Source organism: Diplotaxodon limnothrissa, linkage group LG6 (genome assembly GCF_057381915.1).
Source record: "Diplotaxodon limnothrissa isolate DT_005_m linkage group LG6, D_limnothrissa_male_GT1.1, whole genome shotgun sequence".
NCBI lineage: Eukaryota > Metazoa > Chordata > Actinopteri > Cichliformes > Cichlidae > Diplotaxodon > Diplotaxodon limnothrissa.
Genome location: NC_140601.1, coordinates 1,065,132 through 1,083,628, shown reverse-complemented (window position 1 = coordinate 1,083,628; position 18,497 = coordinate 1,065,132). Strand labels below are relative to the sequence as shown.

Here is an 18,497-nt window from a genome sequence, read left to right as displayed (position 1 = left end):
CAGGCCATTCAATCCTTATACAACCGTTGCAACAGCTTGGTCCGCTTAGCCGACAATAAGTCGGACTCGTTCCTGGTGGGTGATGGGCTCCGCCAGGACTGCCCTTTGTCACCAATTCTGTTCATAATTTTTATGGACAGACCTTCTAGGCGTAGCCAAGTGGCGGAAGGCTTTCACTTGGGTGGTCTCAGGATCTAATCTCTGCTTTTCGCGGATAATGCTGTGGTTGATTGGATCACAAACAATGATGAGACCGGCTACAGGAAGGAGGTGGAACACTTGGAGGACTGGTGCAGGCAAAACAATCTCTGCTTAAATGAGAAGAAGATGAAGGAGATGATTGTGGACTTCAGGAGGGGAAGACACACACCCCTGCACGTCGGAGGATCTGCAGTCGAAGTAGTACCCAGCTACAAGTACCTGGGTACGTACCTGTATAGCAACCTCACCTGGAAAAACAACACTTCCAGCCTGATCAGGAAGGCTCACCAGAGCCTCTACTTCCTGAGGAGGTTGAAGCATGCGGAGCTCAGTCCTCATCTCCTTCTACAGATGTGCGGTGGAGAAGGTTCTGTGCTCTGGCATCAATGTGTGGCACGGAAACTGCACTGTGGCAGAGAGGAAAGCTCCACAGAGAGTGGTCGGAGGCAGCCTCTCAACCGTCACAGACATATACACCTCCAGATGCAGGAAGAGTGCCACCTGTATCATGAAGGACCCCACTCACCCAGCACACTCACTCTTTGTCCCACTCCCCTCACACAGTCAGAAATAGGGGTACGGAAGGGGTACATTACTGTGCCCCAAGGTACAAAAATGACATTAATACAGTCTAAGGACAAATATTGGACCTCGGGGTAACTATCTGTACCTTTTTTAGCGTCTGAAAGGTACATACATGTTCCTTAATTGTGAAAAGTACTTATTTGTACCCATTCTTTCAAAAGATAAAGTACAGGTTGATTAAGCTCTTTTTGATTAGAGGTTTTTTGTTTTTTATTCTTTTTGACAGTAATTTATTTGCAACTGTATTGATATAAGCATATATTTTAGTGTTTTTATTTTTTATTATTTTCATTGCTGTTGTTGTTTTTGTATTCCCTGAACCCCCCCCCCCCCCCTTATTTTTAAGCTGCTTTAAGAACAATGAATTTATTTGAAAGAAAAAAAAGTAAAAATGCATTTAAAAATTTTTTTAAGAGAGTGTTTTTTTTAAAAGTATAACTATTTGGATGAATTGCAAAAAAGCACCCTTACTGAACTCGGAGTGCGAGTTGAGCCCATCCTCACAACATCAAACAAAAAGTAGAAGAAGAAACTCAACGAATAGCTGGTGGATTCTAGAATTTTCTGTAAATGCAGCAGGTGCCATTTTGTTTTATCAACGGAGGGAGATGGATTACGAACTTGCAAGTCCTGGTGTGCTCTGTTCACTTTCAACCGAGGAACTCTTAACAAAAATACAAGAGTGGGGCTTAGATGTCACCGAAGCTGAAGCTCAGCATTTCAGAGGTAAGTTTTATTTAAAGAAAAATGTAGCATAATTACTAATTATTGGTTTAGCCTAGCTTAACGTATATTAGCAATTTAGCTAGTTTCGGCACTCTCTTAGCTCAAATTATGTCTTTTTACAAACGTTTTTACAAACGTTTCATGTGTAAAGTTGAGGTCACAGTTCTGAAAAATGAAAAATGTGTACACATAGTATTTGTATAAGTTTGAACTTATATATGTGGTTCGGCCACAGTCTATGGGTTCGGTAACCCCTGCGCAGCGGAACGGCGCGAAATTTGATTCCCTGGTAGCTGAATGCAGTTTACCGTTAGTGTATTAATGGTTTAATAAAATCACGTTTTTACATCCATTCCAAGGCCATCAACACACATGGGCGGCTGAATATAACGTTTAAAGGAAATATCTTGACGCCGCACTTGTTTAAAATATAACAAGGGTGTCGCAGCTGGGGTTTGATAGTCGCGTTTTAAGCAATGTGGGAACTTTTTCAGCATGTAATCTGAGCTTGTAATACGGTCCTGCGGGTGTTATCGCTATAAGTAATCGGTCTGAAAGAACAGACGGCAGAAACTGTCGGAAATCTGGAGAAAGGAGTCACCTTAGTAGTGAATATTAACAAATTACAGCATTCTAGTCTTTTTTTTTCTTCCAAACTTGAAAGGGCACAAAAGCATGCTCAGACTCTGCTCTCCTGTGTCCAGTAGTCCCAAACAAACATCTAAATTTAAAAATGAAAACTTTGCATATCAAGAGGATTCACTCTAAAGATTTGCTTTATTTTATTTAATTTACTGATTTTTTTAAATGAATATTTCTTTGAACTGAAAGAAGTTGTACAAAAGGTTTTAATGTGTGTGATATATGGTTTTTACCCATGTAAAAATGTGGTGATAAATATCCTTACATTGAATTTAAAGTTTGTACTACCATTTATCTTGCAGACAATGAGGTTGATGGTGACACAGTTGACTGCGGTCTTACTGAGACTATGGTTGCATACCTTTTCCAAGGATCCTTCAAAATGCAGGTTAAATTCAACCAATTTGTGTCAAGGATGAAGGAATCTTCAGTGACGCTGACTCTACAGACTGTCTCTCCAGAAGACTGGCAACCATCTACTTCGTCAACTTCAATAAGGTATTTTCTTATTTATAATGAAGTTAGTATGTCTGAAACATACATGTTGGCCGTTATGCACTTTTAGGATTTAGTTAATATGATCATTGTTTCTACAATATGTATTGTTACTGTAGTGTTTTATACTTCAATTCATGCAATAAAAACAAACGCTTAACTGTTTTCACAGCAATGAAAATACTTTGAGACTACCTGCCTCTTTTGAAATTACAAGATTTCCCAAAAATCTCCAACTAAAACTGGACAACAAAGAACCGTGCCATAAAAATCCAAGGGACAGACACACAATAATCAGAGTTCTATATGAAGCTGTGGCACAGTATACTATGTAAGTTAATCAGGGTAATGTTAGCTTGTTGCTTTAGAAAAATCTGAATCTGTCATATTGAAAATAAACGCTACATTACTAAGAAACAATAACTGACACTTGATAAAGTTTGTTTGTCAGCAGTTGCTCTAACACTTATGTTTCTTCTGATATTACAGGTATCCCACAAATTCTGAATATGTGCAAGCTGTGAAGACGCTGGTAATGAAGTATCCTTTCCTCAAGGATCGTGAGGGAAATGGTTATGTAAGTTAAATTTAAAATTTGCATAAGGTTCCTTCAAGATTACAAAGTAAAAGTGAAGCTTTTTTCAATCTTGTTTTGTTAGTAAGACAATCTGTAGCCTCTCAGTAGGTTTGTATGAAGTATGTTTACTGATTCTTTGTTGGGTGTATTTTGTGTAGATTGTTTTTACAGTAACTTATGTTTCTGTTCAACAAGCACACATGGCATATGTCTTTGAGACGTAAATTCAAATCAGAGCGGGCACCACTAGTCGACAGTGAGGCAGTGAGGCGTTGTAAGGAGAAGTTTGGTTCTACGAGGAGAGGGCAGCCTAATAAATGTCAATGAACAAGTCAGAGAAATGTTTGTCAGGTTGGTGTGAGGGACATCTTGAGCTATAAAATGTTCTTGCCTCTGTTATTACATCTAAAACTAAGGATTAGGGATGCAACTGTACCCCTTTTTTTTCAAACCGAAACAATACCAATACTTGGATTAGAGCACTTGCTAATACAAAGTACCAGTGCTAATACTTCTACCTCACAAAATATTATTAATTAGAAGGCGCTAAAAGAGGGTGAACTAGATTTTTTTTAAAAAAAAACATTTTAAATATGACTCCAAAACTAAAATTTCAAGTTAACAATTAAGATTTTATGTGAAATTATTTCAGAGTTTCCATATTTTAAATATTGGTTCATGGTATCGGTTAACTTTAACCGATACGAGTTCTTTGTGATGCACAGATCGTGTCAGCTCTAATTGTATATTTAGTCTTATGTTGGGTTTCTAATCTGTTTTGACTTTCTCTTCTCACTCTTGCTTTCTTTCAAGGGACCATGCGTCCAAGGAGAGGATTTATTATCCATAGACGCCCACTTAAAGGTCTTACAGTGCCAATATCAGAAGATGCAACCAGATACCATGGTGGTTCATAACCGTGTGCAGTAAACGTTTGCTTGGCGGCAGAAAGAAATTGCAAATGGTATGCCTGTGGAGGATGTGTTGAAGAAGTACCCCTTCTTAGGGATGCCTACTGGTGTAAGTCAGAAAGCTGAATTGAACTTGGAAATAGCTGTCACATTTAACATGTTTATAGTAGTAAATTTTATTTGCCCTTGACCTTGTTTTCTTCATCTGTCCCTCTTTCCTTTTTTTGTATGTTCATGTAACTTCTTACAGTATTGTTGTTAAATTCTATAAAAAAAAAAATTATGCAGCACCATACATAATTAATATCAACTTTAGATTATTTCATTTTCATACACTGTTATTTTGTACTGAAAATTAATTTTTTACTTGTAGCTGTGCAACGAACTCGGGTGGATCCAACCAACAACGGGTAATGTAAGCCAGCGATTTCGTGAAGGGCTCTCATGTGTTGCAGCAAAGGTGATTGACCTTACACAAGGGAAAACCCCACTCTACCAGCTCTACCTTGATGCAAGAGAGGAGGCTCTCACTGATGACCTACCGGGTATTTGCTTTTTTTTTTTTTTTTTTTTAACTTCAAGGCTTCCATTTTATATAATTTTTATAGGTAACTGGAAATGCCAGATAAAATGCATGGGTGATCTTGTGTTTTGTTGTTTTTTTGGCAGATCTTGACACAAGGGCTGCACTTTTATTCCTGCCATACGTCTTCAAGGAGAAACTGGATCTCTTTGTCATACTTGGAGAGGTGTGTGTATTAAAATATTTAGTCTATATAAAAGGAAAACAAATGTATCTTTTGTTAAGAGACTAATATATTGCTTTCCTCTACCTTCTCTTTTGACTTCAAAGGTTCATCCTAAAACCCCCTATCCAACTGTTCAGCTACTTCATGAAGACTGGAAACCAGTGTTCTCCAGAAGCGCTCCAAACATTGTGAAGTTGGATGGCAGTGAGGTGTGCAGAAGCTCGTGTATTTTTGAAGGAATCATCTCTTCTTTCTGCTTGTATTTTGTCTTCAACCTTGCTTATCCAAAACATCTGAAGAACACCCTGATTTTTCTCCAAAAGTACATTGTGAAAATAGATGAGGGTGAGGACCGGCCTCTGCCAATCACAGTCACCAGACAAATAAATCTTCTGTATTGACCACCATGCCTCAGCCATATCAGTGCTCCAAATGTGGCAGAAGAACCTTTAGTTTGACAAAGCTTATGCAGCACATAGGACTTATTCATTCCCATGATGCCAATTTTGATATAACCTGTGGACTCAGTGACTGCTGTTCTTCCTTCAAAAAATATGAATCTTTCAGACGACATGTGTATAGGAAACACAGAGAACAGGTGTTGTGTTAATATTGACACAATGTGGGTCTTTTGTGGAAAAATTCTCATTCCTCTGTTATATGACAACCATTTTCATTCATACAGTGTTAGAGTTGATAGTGAATGGACGTTGCTAAAACCTGGACAGGAAATTGATGTTGCAGCTTATGACACATACTCTGTTGATAACAGTTTGTATGTAACAGTTAAGCAATGTATTTAAGAAGGTAATAAATGTGACAAGTATTTTTGACTTTGTATCTTCAATTTTTCAAATCTTGAGAGGAAAAATATAGGAAATCTGTGTGTAGATACTGAACCTTTAGAAAGACATTTTTGTACTCCTTTTAAGGGTTCTTTTTTGTACTTTATACTAAGGGTACAATTTTGCCCTTTAAAGTACAGGTTTGACGTGTAAAAGGTACAAATTACAAGGGTACAAATCAGTACCCACAGTTTAGGGTACAGAACGGTACCTTAGAGGGTACCACCCCAGTGACAAGCCATTGTACCCCTATAGGTACATTTCTGTACTTTAATTTCTGAGTGTGCAGGCAGGAGGCTGAGGAGCATTAAATGCAAAACCACCAGACTGAGAAACAGCTTCACGCCAGAAGCTGTTAGACTTCTTAGTGCATAATGTACAAGAACTCTTATTGTAGCACCTTAATCACTACTGACACTTACTGACACCATCACTTTATCAATGCTGGTCATCATGCCCTTTGCTGCTAAAGTATTTATTTACACCTACATTTATACCCACACTCTATACTGGTACTCAGGTTGTTGCACTCTAGTTATAGTATTATTTATTGTATTGTCTTATTACTTGTCATTTCTGTTTGTTAAAAAAAACCCAACACAACAACAACAAGAAACCCAATCATTTATTTATTACTTAAAAAAAAATTCTGTTTCTTCATCATTTTTGTTTCTTTTCACTCCGGACCGTGTGTACATAATTTTGTTCCACCTTATGTTAACATGTGATACGAATGACAAATAAAGCTCCTTGAATCCTTGAATGATGTGGTTCTGATGGCTTAATCAGCTGATGGCCTCCAGCTGGCACTGGAATGGTTCGCAGCCGAGTGTGAAGCAGTGTGAACTCGTTCCTCACCCTGAGTGAGGAACGAGTTCCTGCCCCAGGTGGAGGAGTATAAATATCCTGAGTGACGGGAGATCGACAGACTGATTGCAGTGATGTGGACGCCATCGTGGTGAAGAGAGAGCTGAGTGTAAAAGCAAAGTTCTCAATTTACCGGTCAATCCATGTCCCTACCCTCACCTATGGCCACGAGCTGTGGGTAGTGACTGAAAGAACGAGATCGCGAATACAAGCAGCAGAAATGGGCTTCCTCTGAAGGGTGGCTGGCCTCTCCCTTAGAGATTGGGTGGGAAGTTCAGCCATTTGGGAGGGGCTCAGCATACAGCCGCTGCTCCTCCACATCAAAAGGAGCCAGCTGAGGTGGTTCAGGCATCTGACAAGGATGCCTCCTGGGCGCCTCCTGGGTGAGGTGTTCCGGGCATGTCCCACCTGGAGGAGGCACCCGAGCTGGTCCAGTCCAAAAAGGCTAGGCAGCGCCTGTACCACCTCCGACAACTGAGGAAGTTCAGGGTCTCTCCAGTGTTCCTTAGGACTTGCTATACAGGAGCTGTGGAGAGCATCCTCGCACTGAACATCACATCCTGGTATGGAAACAGCTGTGTCAAGGACAAAAAAGCTCTTCAGAGAGTGATCTGTACAGCAGAACACAGCTACAGGCTGCTCTCCACTCCCTTCAGGACATTTACACCAGGAGATGCTGGACTAGAGCAGCTTAGATATTGAAAGACTCGTCCCATCCCAGCAATAAACTGTTCCAACTTCTGCAATCAGGCAGAAGGTCCCCCGTCCTGCCAATCAACCATAACTGACTGAGACAGGACTCATTGTTATCACATTCTCATATCATGCCTGATCCTCTGGCTTCACTGCGGCCCAAGACCCCACTCACACAATGTGCATTCTCAGATTTCAAACTGCAAATTTCCAGATTGCTTTATTTGATTTTATATATTTTTCTTAATGTATATAATTCACTCACTTGCTGCACATAATGTCGTCTTTGTATATATTTACTTACTTACCGTGTAAAATGTTTTCTCTCTTTTGCAACCTCGAGGGGTATATCAGGTCACCTTTCAGTGTGTGTTTTAATTGTATAACTATGCACGTGACAAACAAAAGATCTTGAATCTTGAATCTTGCTTGAGAGATTATATCTCTCGGCTGGCCTGGGAATGCAGGAGGAGGAGGTGGCTGGGGAGAGGGAGGTTCGGGCTTCTCTGTTTGGGCTGCTGACCCCACAACCCGGCTCCAGATAAGTGGAAGAAGGTGGATGGATGGAACTTCACTGCAATGGTCTGAATCATATCTGTCTAACAGAGTTTTCTTCACACTGGGACCATACTTTTACTTTATACATGCTTCCCTCGGGCAGTATTATTGCATACATTTCATTACTACCCACCTTTAGTTATCCACCCTACAAGATGATACAAATCAACTAGACCAGGGGTGTCAAACTTATGGCCCAATGATATCAGACATAACAATTATATTGTTACATAACTGTCAATGGCCTGCGGCTATGTGGAAGCCAAATCTCCAGCCTTGATGAAAATGCAGGCAGGGCCAAACACATACAGAGACAGACTAGGACTGTACCATTATGTGACAGAAAGAAAGGGGGGCAGACGTGGAAAAGACACAAGTGTAGTGGTACAGGTGAGCTACACAGAGAGATGGGAGAGACAGATCTGAACAAAAGCCTGTTGGAAACATGAAGAAATGAGTGAAAAACTTCAATGAGCAGGATCTGCCTGCATTTCAGTGATAGTTAAGACTCACAAGATAAACTGTATGTGCACACGCAAATGTGTGACAAATGACTTCAAGCACATAAACATCTGAACTGCACTGGTATTGTTTCTGCCACGTGAGGACATTTGGGAACTAAGCAGCAGTTCCTTAGCAGTGGACCAAATGACAAAAACAGAGCTGAGGGTTGTGAGAGTGGAAAAAGCCTGAAATCTGAAAAAGTGAAGGTCTGGGGATTTGTGTGCTAGACATCATAAAACTGTTTCCTGTAGGATAGTTGTTTTTTTACGAGCTTGTCTTTCCAAAATGAAACAGACAAGTGTTTGTAATAACATATCCAGACACAGACTAAGTTTCATTGTCTTTTCAAATGTGTAGGTAGAGCAGGCAGGCTACTGCACAGCCTACATGAGCAATCTAAACTACTGTATGTGTATGGGTAGTAATGAACACACCCAGAGAGTATTTAAAGAGGGATGAAAGAAAATGCTTTTGTTTCAGTGCAGTTTGTTCACATACAAATTATATTTGGATGTTAAGTGATAAAAATCCACAGTAGTCGTGACACAGCCCTGACTAGAATCTAAAAGAAGTCAACTGAAGAATGAAGGTTCATTTCCTTGCAAAGCCTGGCAAACTACTGTAGCCTTTAGGTCAACAGGTTGGCATGCTATCTCGCCACCGGCAGGTAGGAGCAGCTCAGCACAATATTCTAGCAAGTCAATGGCTCAGTCACACTAGAGGAAAAACAGGATGGGACCCTTTAGGTAACCAGAAAAATAAAATTGGTTTTCCAGTGATTACACTGACAACCAACCACTTTCAATCTCAAAGCAGATGCACAGTTGTTATATTCCAACAGAAAAGAAAAGTTCCTGAGCCGCTGTGTTACTTAGAAGGTAAATCACAACTATGTCACTATTTGTGGAGGACTTGTGTTGCAGATCTATGAGGTTCTGGCTGGACTGTGAATCTAAGAAGGTAGTGTTAATTTAATGTGTATGCAGTCAGCAATACAAAACAAATTTCACCAAGTTATCACTGTATTACCATAAACAGGTCTGAAGTAATTCTCAATTTGATCCTATTCAATCACACAGTGAAAACAGAAGGACTCTGTCTGACTGCGAGTGGATGCAGACGTAAAACTTGCTGCATAATGAATCTTTGGTAATAAAGCTTTCCAGATCATTTTTAATAGCACGTTAAAGCTAATGTATTTTAATTTAAAATATGTTTGGTGTCTGCATTACATTTTACATCATAAAGAAGTCACTTGGATGAGTAACAAAACGTTTCTCCCACTGAAAACGTCCAGATGAACAGAATTAACCTTTGGGATTTACTTACCTGGATGACTGAGCATGCATCAAGATGCATGTCTCTGACCCAGTGTTTTCTGAGTTAGTTGTGGACTCATGTTCCTTTCTGTTTATTTAGGAGATGGCTTGAGTGTTACTTCTTTATAGTTTACCTTTCTGTAGTGCATCTGAGTTGATTTCTAGCTTCTGGCTTTTGTTATTTGTTCAGTTTATCCCCTGTGTCACGTCTGAGTCTCCGTGTGTTAGTCTCCTGTTTCATGTGTATTAGTTTTGCCTCCCCTGTCTCGTCAGTCAGGTTAGTGTCAGCTGTGTTCCCATCTGTGGCATGTTCCTTTGTTATCCTCTGTGTGTATATGCTTGTTTTGTCTGAGCTCCAACCAGCAGATTCCACGGTGCCTGGATCAGGGAGCGAGCCAAAGGGTTCCTGTCGGCCTGAACTTGAGGAGCAACCATAACCTCCTGTGTGCCCTGCACAGCCCCAGCCTGGCCTTTCCCACGCAGAGGAAAAACTGCAGTCTGCTCTGGTCCTCTTGGTGGCACTGAGAAGAGTCCATTGTTGGGATGGGAGAGGTCCATCATAATCTTCCTGGCTTTGGCCTTGCACCGCTTGGTGTAGATGGACAGCAGTTCAGGAAGCTCTGATCATTTGAAAGTCTGATGCTTAGTCTTATCCACCCCAGCTGTGAAACTTTAACAGTGTTTCCTGAAAACCCTCTCCTGTCTGATCATTTCCTGATAAAATTTACATTTACAATAATTGATTGCACAGCAGTGGAGAGTAGACTTTATCACAGTAGATGTCTTTCTGAAATTGCTGTAACTAATTTTAAGAATATAATCCACCCACTGTTATCATCTTCAATGCCCTGTACAGGGGAGCAGCTACCTGAACGCTACCCCAACAGAGGTCGATTATCTTGTTAATAATTTTACCTCCTCACTACGTACGACTCTGGATACTGTAGCTCCTGTGAAAACTAAGGTCTCTAATCAGAAGTACCTGACTCCGTGGTATAATTCTCAAACACGTACCCTAAAGCAGATGACTCGTAAGCTGGAGAGGAAATGGCGTGTCACAAATTTAGAAGATCATCATTTAGCCTGGAGAAATAGTTTGTTGCTTTATAAGAAAGCCCTCCGCAAAGCCAGAACATCTTAATATTCATCACTGATTGAAGAAAATAAGAACAACCCCAGGTTTCTCTTCAGCTCTGTAGCCAGGCTGACAAACAGTCAGAGCTCTGTTGAGCCAACCATCCCTTTAATGCTAACTAGTAATGACTTCATGAACTTCTTCACAAATACAATTTTAACCGTTAGTGAAAAAATGACCAATAATCATCCCACAGACGTAACATTATCTACAGCTACTTTCAGTACCATTGCTATTGATTTAGACTCTTTTTCTCCAATTGATCTTTCTGAGTTAACTTCACGTGTCTTGTAGACCCCATTCCTACAAAACTGCTCAAAGAAGTCCTGCCATTAATTAATGCTTCAATCTTAAATATGATCAACCTATCTCTAATAATCAGCTATGTACCACAGGCCTTCAAGCTGGCTGTAGTTAAACCTTTACTCAAAAAGCATCTCTAGACCCAGCAGTCTTAGCTAATTATCCGATCGTTCAGTCTGACGTCACTAGCCGTGTCAGGGCCTAAACTCCGCTGCAGGTCCATATATCAAACGATCACTGTGGCATTTCTGAGAGTTGAAAAACTGTCTAAAGTCTTTCATCTTTAATAAAATGATCAGCGTTCTGCTCTACCAGGTGTAACAACTGAGTTTAACATACAGGCATCCATGAAAACGGAATTTATGACATTTAACAGAGTTAGAAGTTAGCAGGAAGTTAGCTCGCTAGCTTCCATCTAAATACAATATAGCATGTCCTGACTGCGGGGTTTTGGAAACAAATTAAAACGTACAGCTCTGCTATCACTTCCAACATAAATGAAGACAGAAAACTAAACAGCAGTGACGTTTGTAGGGTTACTGAAGTTTGGCTAGCTGGTATATAATGATGTGCTACGTGACCGCTAGCGACACAGCTATGTTAGCATAATATAAACAAGCTAACTTTTTTTCCACTCGATAAAAGTTAACGTGAGGGTTCTCAGTGGTCAGGAACAAATGTAATCGCATGGTAGGATGCTGTAAAAGGACCAAACTTCAGCCAGGAGAACAACTGAGATAATCCATCCACAATACGAGGTTAGTCATTCATATACTGCTGCATGGGCTGGGCTGTAGTTACAGCCTAAGGTTTTAAAAACTGAGCTTAAATAAATAATTAGCGGTAATAAAAGCCGAGGGAGGTCAGCAGTGATCACTGACTTTTTTTTAGGAGCTTTTTGAGATTAAATAGAAGAAAATACAAAACATTAATTATGTTAACAACACAAAAGCCATATTAAACGCAGACTGCTTTAGACCCGGAAGTAGGATTCGTCACGTCATCACTTAATAATCGGATAGGCCAATCTCCAACCTTCCTTTCATATGAAACATCCTTGAAAGAGTAGTTGTCAAACAGCTAACAGTTCATCTGCAGAGGAATGGCTTATTTGAAGAGTTTCAGTCAGGTTTCAGAGCTCATCACAGCACAGAAACAGCTTTAGTGAAGGTTACAAATGATCTTCTTATGGCCTCTGACAGTGGACTCATCTCTGTGCTTGTCCTGCTAGACCTCAGTGCAGCGTTCGATACTGTCGACCATAATATCCTATTAGAGCGATTAGAACATGCTGTAGGTGTTACAGGTACTGTGCTGCAGTGGTTTGTATCATATCTATCTAATAGACTCCAATTTGTGCATGTAAATGGAGAGTCCTCTTCACACACTGAGGTTAATTATGGAGTTCCACAGGGTTCAGTGCTAGGACCAATTCTGTTTTTATTATACATGCTTCCCCTAGGGAGCATGTATAAACAGCCATACAAACAGCCAAGATGCAAACCGCGTTTTTGGAGATAAAATACGTCCATACATGACTCTGTTTACGCTCAGCCATTGTTGTGAATGCGTACGCCAAGGGGCTGCGACACATTTATACAGCCGTGTTTCGCATATGACTATGAAAGCCGTAAGAGGAAGTATTTCCTTCAAATTTAGAAGATCTGAATGATATAGTTTCTTTCTTAACTGTGTTCCTGTTAATGATAAACTACAAATTTAGCCCAAAGTACTAAAATATCGATATTTTAATATGAGAATCGATTCTAGAACATAAATTACTGGTATCAGAAGAATCGATATTTCAGTATCGATCCGCACACCACTACTGTGAGGAACCTTGGAGTCAATTAAAGTGTGGCCAGAGGGGACAGATGCAGTGCTCCAGGACAGATTTAAAAACACAGACTGGAATATGTTCACCCACACAGACCTGGACCACTACGCCTCATCTGTACTGGATTACATCTCCAAAACCACAGACAGTGTCACCACCCAGAAAAGGATCACCATGTACCCCAACCAGAAACCTTGGATGAACCGGGATGTTCGTCTCCTCCTGAAGGCCCGCAACACTGCCTTTAGGTCAGGAGATGCACACGCCTACAGTACAGCCAGGGCTAATCTAAAGAAGGGCATCAAAAAAGCCAAACACCATTACAAAAAGAAGGTAGAAGAACACTTCTCCAACTCCAACCCCCGACGCATGTGGCAAGGACTCCAGACCATTACAGACTACAGGACCACCAAACCCTCCCCCGCATCCTCTGATGTCTCCTTCCTCAACGAGCTCAACAACTTTTATGCTCGTTTTGAGCGAGGGAACCCCACAACCACAACCAAAGCAGACGTGACGCCAGACCACCAACCTCTGACTCTCTCCCCCACCAATGTAGGAGTGGTGCTGAGCAGGATCAATGTCCACAAGGCTGCAGGTCCTGATGGCATCCCCGGGCGTGTTCTCAGAGCGTGTTCTGGGGAGCTTGCAGGAGTGCTGACAGACATATTCAACCTGTCCTTGGCCCACGCTGTGGTACCGGCCTGCTTCAAATCCACCTCCATCGTCCCGATACCCCAAAAACTCCAACCCATCTAGCCTCAATGACTACCGCCCAGTAGCACTCACCCCCATCATCACTAAGTGCTTAGAGCAGCTGGTCCTAGCACACTTCAAATCCTGTCTCCCCCCCACCCTGGACCCCCACCAATTCGCATACCGCCAGAACAGGAGCACAGAGGATGCAGTCTCCATCGCACTGCACTCTGTCCTCTCACACCTGGACAACAACAACAACTTCAGTTCAGCATTCAATACAATCCACCCCTCACAACTCATCAGGAAACTGACAGACCTGGGCATCAGTTCCAACATCTGCAAATGGTTACTGGACTTCCTGACCAACCGCCCCCAACATGTCCGGCTGGATAACCACTGCTCATCTACAATCACGATGAACACCGGTGTACCACAAGGCTGTGTGATGAGCCCTTTCCTCTACTCCCTCTTCACCCACGACTGCAGACCTGCTGGTGGTTCTAACACCATCATTAAGTTTGCAGATGACACCACGGTGATTGGCCTCATCAGTGACAACGATGAGGCCGCCTACAGGGAGGAGGTGGATCGTCTGGCTGAGTGGTGCGACAGAAACAACCTGCTGCTTAACACCGAGAAGACCAAGGAGCTCATCGTGGACTACAGGAGGAATGCTGACCCACATCCACCCATCCACATTAAGGGGACGGCTGTGGAGCGTGTGAGCAGCTTCAAGTTCCTGGGAGTCCACATCTCCGAGGATCTCACCTGGATGACCAACTGCTCCAAGCTGGTCAAGAAGGCTCACCAGCGCCTCTTCTTCTTGAGGACTCTGAGGAAGAACCACCTATCCTCAGACATCCTGGTGAACTTCTATCGCTGCACCATCGAGAGTATCCTGACCAACTGTATAACAGTCTGGTACGGGAACTGCTCTGCCTCGGACCGGAAGGCGTTGCAGAGGGTCGTGAAAACTGCCCAGCGCATCGCCGGAGCACCACTTCCTGCCATAAAAGACATCTACAGGAAGCGGTGTCTGAAGAGGGCTGGGAAAATCATCAAAGACCCCAGTCACCCATCACATGGACTCTTCACCCTCCTGCCCTCTGGGAGGCGCTACAGGAGCCTCCGGACTAAGACCACCAGGTACCGGAACAGCTTCTTCCCCACAGCTGTCAGACTCCTGAACTCTGCCTCCTGACATCTGACCCACGTTAACACATGGACTGAACACACACACACCCACAATGGACAACTGTACCCTCAAACACACAACAATAACATGGACTGAACCACCACTCACAACCACTAGCACTTTATATAGACTCTTAACTGCACTATTGTATAGTTCTGTGTAAATAATCATACGATAATTTTTAATTCTACAACTGTTTACAACTTGCATAGTTCCCATTTCTGTATAGCTGTATATCTCAGATTTCTGTAAAGTTCTTTATTTCATATTCTGTATAGTTTTTTTTTCATATTTATATCCTGTTCATATCCTGTACATAGCTTGTACTCACTACAGCCTGTACATACTTATAGTTATAGAATATTCACAACATACTTCATACCGTGTACATTATAACATACCATAATAGACCCATTTCTGTAATATACTTACATATCTATATTATTGCTAATATATATTGTAATATATCTATATCATGGCTAAAGCACTTCTGGATGGATGCAAACTGCATTTCGTTGCCCTGTACCTGTGACATGTGCAATGACAATAAAGTTGAATTCTATTCTATTCTATATAAAACGCCTTGAGGCAACTGTTGTTGTGATTTGGCGCTATATAAATAAAATTGAATAAAAAAAAAATAGAGGTCTGCGCGTCATCTGGTCCCGTGGTTTCTGCACACCGCCGTCTGCCCCCATGTCGCCTCTACCGGAGCCAGAGGTCCTGCTCCATTCAAACAAGAGGTTCCCACACCATCTGGTTCAGTTGCACCAGAGCCTATACCCAAACCAGGGCTATCTGAGCTAGAACCTGTGTGCCTCCTCAGCTTTTGCCTGCCTCCTGTTGCACCACCTGAAATGTCCCATCACCTTCAGCCCCAGCCCCTGACTAGCCTCCAGAGGTCTTCCGTCACCTCTTCTGCCAATGTGGCTCTCTGGTTTGCCCCGTTGTCATTGACGCCAGCCTCCAGTCCTGTCGGCATCCCAATCGGCCTCCAGTCCTGCCCAGCCTTTGTTATCAGCATCCTGGTCAGCCTCCAGATCTGCTTAGTCTCCAACTATGACTTCCCAGTCAACCTACGGAGCTTCGTTGTCTACTTTGCTGGGCACGCAGCTATGTTCCCACCTGTTCCCTCATTATTCTCCTCGTGCATATATTCTCTGCATTTCCCTCTGTTCTCTGTTGACAACATTAATCTTTCAGACTGTTGAGGGGTATGTCAACCTGGCAACCAAGAAACATATTTTATGATACCTATTACCGGTGTTATAACCTAGTCCTTATTTTTATTCCTTTACTTCTTTTAACCAGTGAGTGTGGTTTTGCACCTCTGGCTGCACCTTGGTTTTGGTCCGATTAGGTTTTAAGCTCATTTCACTGCTGAATTAAATGAACAAATTAAATATCAGTAAATCAAGCTTTACAATAGTAATGAACATTTTTGTTGCACTTGGAATTTTTAGATGAGTCCACTAAAACAAAAACAGGCCTCTTAATCTGCTACTTTAAATAATGTTTAGTTTCTTACAAAAACCCAAGAGAACTCTTTTTAGTCTTCTAACATCTGCCATTCAGCTAACACTTGGCGCATTTGAACTTGTGGCGAGCCTAGTGTTTGATGTCAGCAGCCTGGCATAAGCCTAAACCTTTGGTTTGGTAGTGGTTTGTCGGGACATTACGTAACCCATCATTATTTGCAGTCTCTTGCTTTGGGGGGTTTCGGGTACATCAGGGTTGAACTTTGCCGTGTGGTGCTGATGTTATTTTTGGCAAAGCAGCATTCTACACCTGAATAAAAAAGCCTTGGCGCTGCAATCAGGAAGTTTAAAAAGAATAGTGGGGGAGAGTGAGCTGAGGTTGTTAAAGAAGTTAAACTCTTGTTGGGTTTAGCAGTGTGCCCCTGTGGATGTTGTTGGAAAGAGTGAGCGTAAAAGTAAAGACTTCCCAGCATGGAGAGAATCTCCCTCAGTGCTGTTATGGCTGCTTTACAGATTATGATATTATTTGGGACTGAAAAAAATGCAGACTTGATCTTCTGCTTGTTAAATTGTTTGTGGTCTGAAAATACTTTCCTGACAGCAGACTTTGGCAAGACTCAGAGCTGCTGGCTGCTTGGCGACTCGATTCTGCCATCATCATCATCATGTCATCTTTGGCTGATTCTAGGCACAAATCTCTTCCCATCTGCTTTTCAAGCTTCCTTTCTTATTTGTTTTTTTTTTAAATATTTCCTTTTTTTCCAGAGAAATTCCGATCATTTCCCCTGTGGAGAAATGGGCTGTTTCACATTTACTTGGAAAGGTTATAGTCAAAGGCTGCATTGAACCCCTATTGCTATTCAAAAACTGGCACCCCCCCCCCCAGTAATACACACACACACACACATAAATATTACCATCGTAGCTGCAGATGTGGCACATCTGGCTGCAGAAATTAGTCATTATTCCTGGCAGGCTCTGATGCTCCGCTACTCCTTCGCTCTCTGTCACTATGGCAACTGATGACTGGTTGGCAGGAGGCCGCTGGCATGAGCTGGGGCGAACAAGTACGAGCTATGGAGCCTGGGGGATGGGGGTTTGGGGCAAAAGTCTGTATGGCTGTGTGACAGAACAAGAAACCAAGAGTTAAAGTGTAAAAACAAAAGAGGCGGAGGGTGAGATGGAGGCTGGGGAGATGACATGTGGGCAGGACTTCAGGCTGGCAATGGTCCAGCCTGACCATGAAGATCTGAGTCTGAATCAAAGCTTCTGGCAGCACAAAGCTGTGTGTGACACCACCGCTCCCACTTGGCAGGCATCGTATTTTCCCAGCAATCCTTGACTTGGCAGCTGGCCGACCTTTCCCTGCAGGCCTGCAAAGAGGATTAGGATTGAAGGGGGGCAGGAGAGGGGGAGAAACTTGGGAGACGAAGAGAAAAAGAGAGCCTTGTTGTTTTTCTCTTGCCTGCTTACTTGCCCCCAATGACATCATTGCTGCACTCATTCCAGATGCAAGGCGTCCAAAAGTGTTTTTCCCAATTTTTATTTGACTTGGCTGTCCATTTTATAATCGCTGCCATCCGTGCTGTATCCTGGGGGGATGGGGCAAGTGCCCAAAATGGCGCCTCCTGCAATCTGCAGTGTCAACAAAGACGTCTAAGTCTTCCCCTAATGAAAAGTACAGATGAGGCCGTTTGTGCTTTAAATTGTGGTACAGGTGTCAGGTAGAAGTCTGCATCGGTGATGGTAACTTCACCACCCTAGCACTGAGCCGTCAGCCTGTGTTTTACAGATATGAAAAAAGTGCTTTCTTCATGTGACTTAGAGTGTGCATTTTATTTATCACCTTACTTCAAAGAATTTATATTCCGAGAAATCATTACTTGACCCCAGTGTCTCTGTCTGATCTCACCACCCTCAGTATTTATTTCGTTTGTTTCTAGGTGGGCTCACAGACATTTTTAGGAGATTGTATAAGGCAAGGCAAGGCAAGGCAAGTTTATTTGTATAGCACAATTCAACAACAAGGTGATTCAAAGTGCTTTACAGAGACATTAGAAACAAGAACAAATAAAAAGCATGATTTAAAATTGATTAAAACAAGCAAATAAACTAACTAACTAATTAACAAACAAACAAACAAACAAACAAACAAACAAACAAAACAGTATATAAAAT

General features: G+C 42.0%; 1 protein-coding gene across 1 annotated transcript; it reads left to right on the top strand.

The window, feature by feature from the left end:
• The first annotated feature begins 1,232 nt into the window (after positions 1-1,232).
• Positions 1,233-5,287, top strand: LOC146629871 (uncharacterized). The gene is made up of 6 exons (XM_085355434.1): positions 1,233-1,512; positions 2,457-2,652; positions 3,139-3,226; positions 4,511-4,682; positions 4,807-4,886; positions 4,991-5,287. The coding sequence occupies exons 1-6, from the start codon at positions 1,233-1,235 to the stop codon at positions 5,285-5,287; spliced, it is 1,113 nt and encodes a 370-aa protein (XP_085211560.1).
• The last annotated feature ends 13,210 nt before the right edge of the window (positions 5,288-18,497 follow it).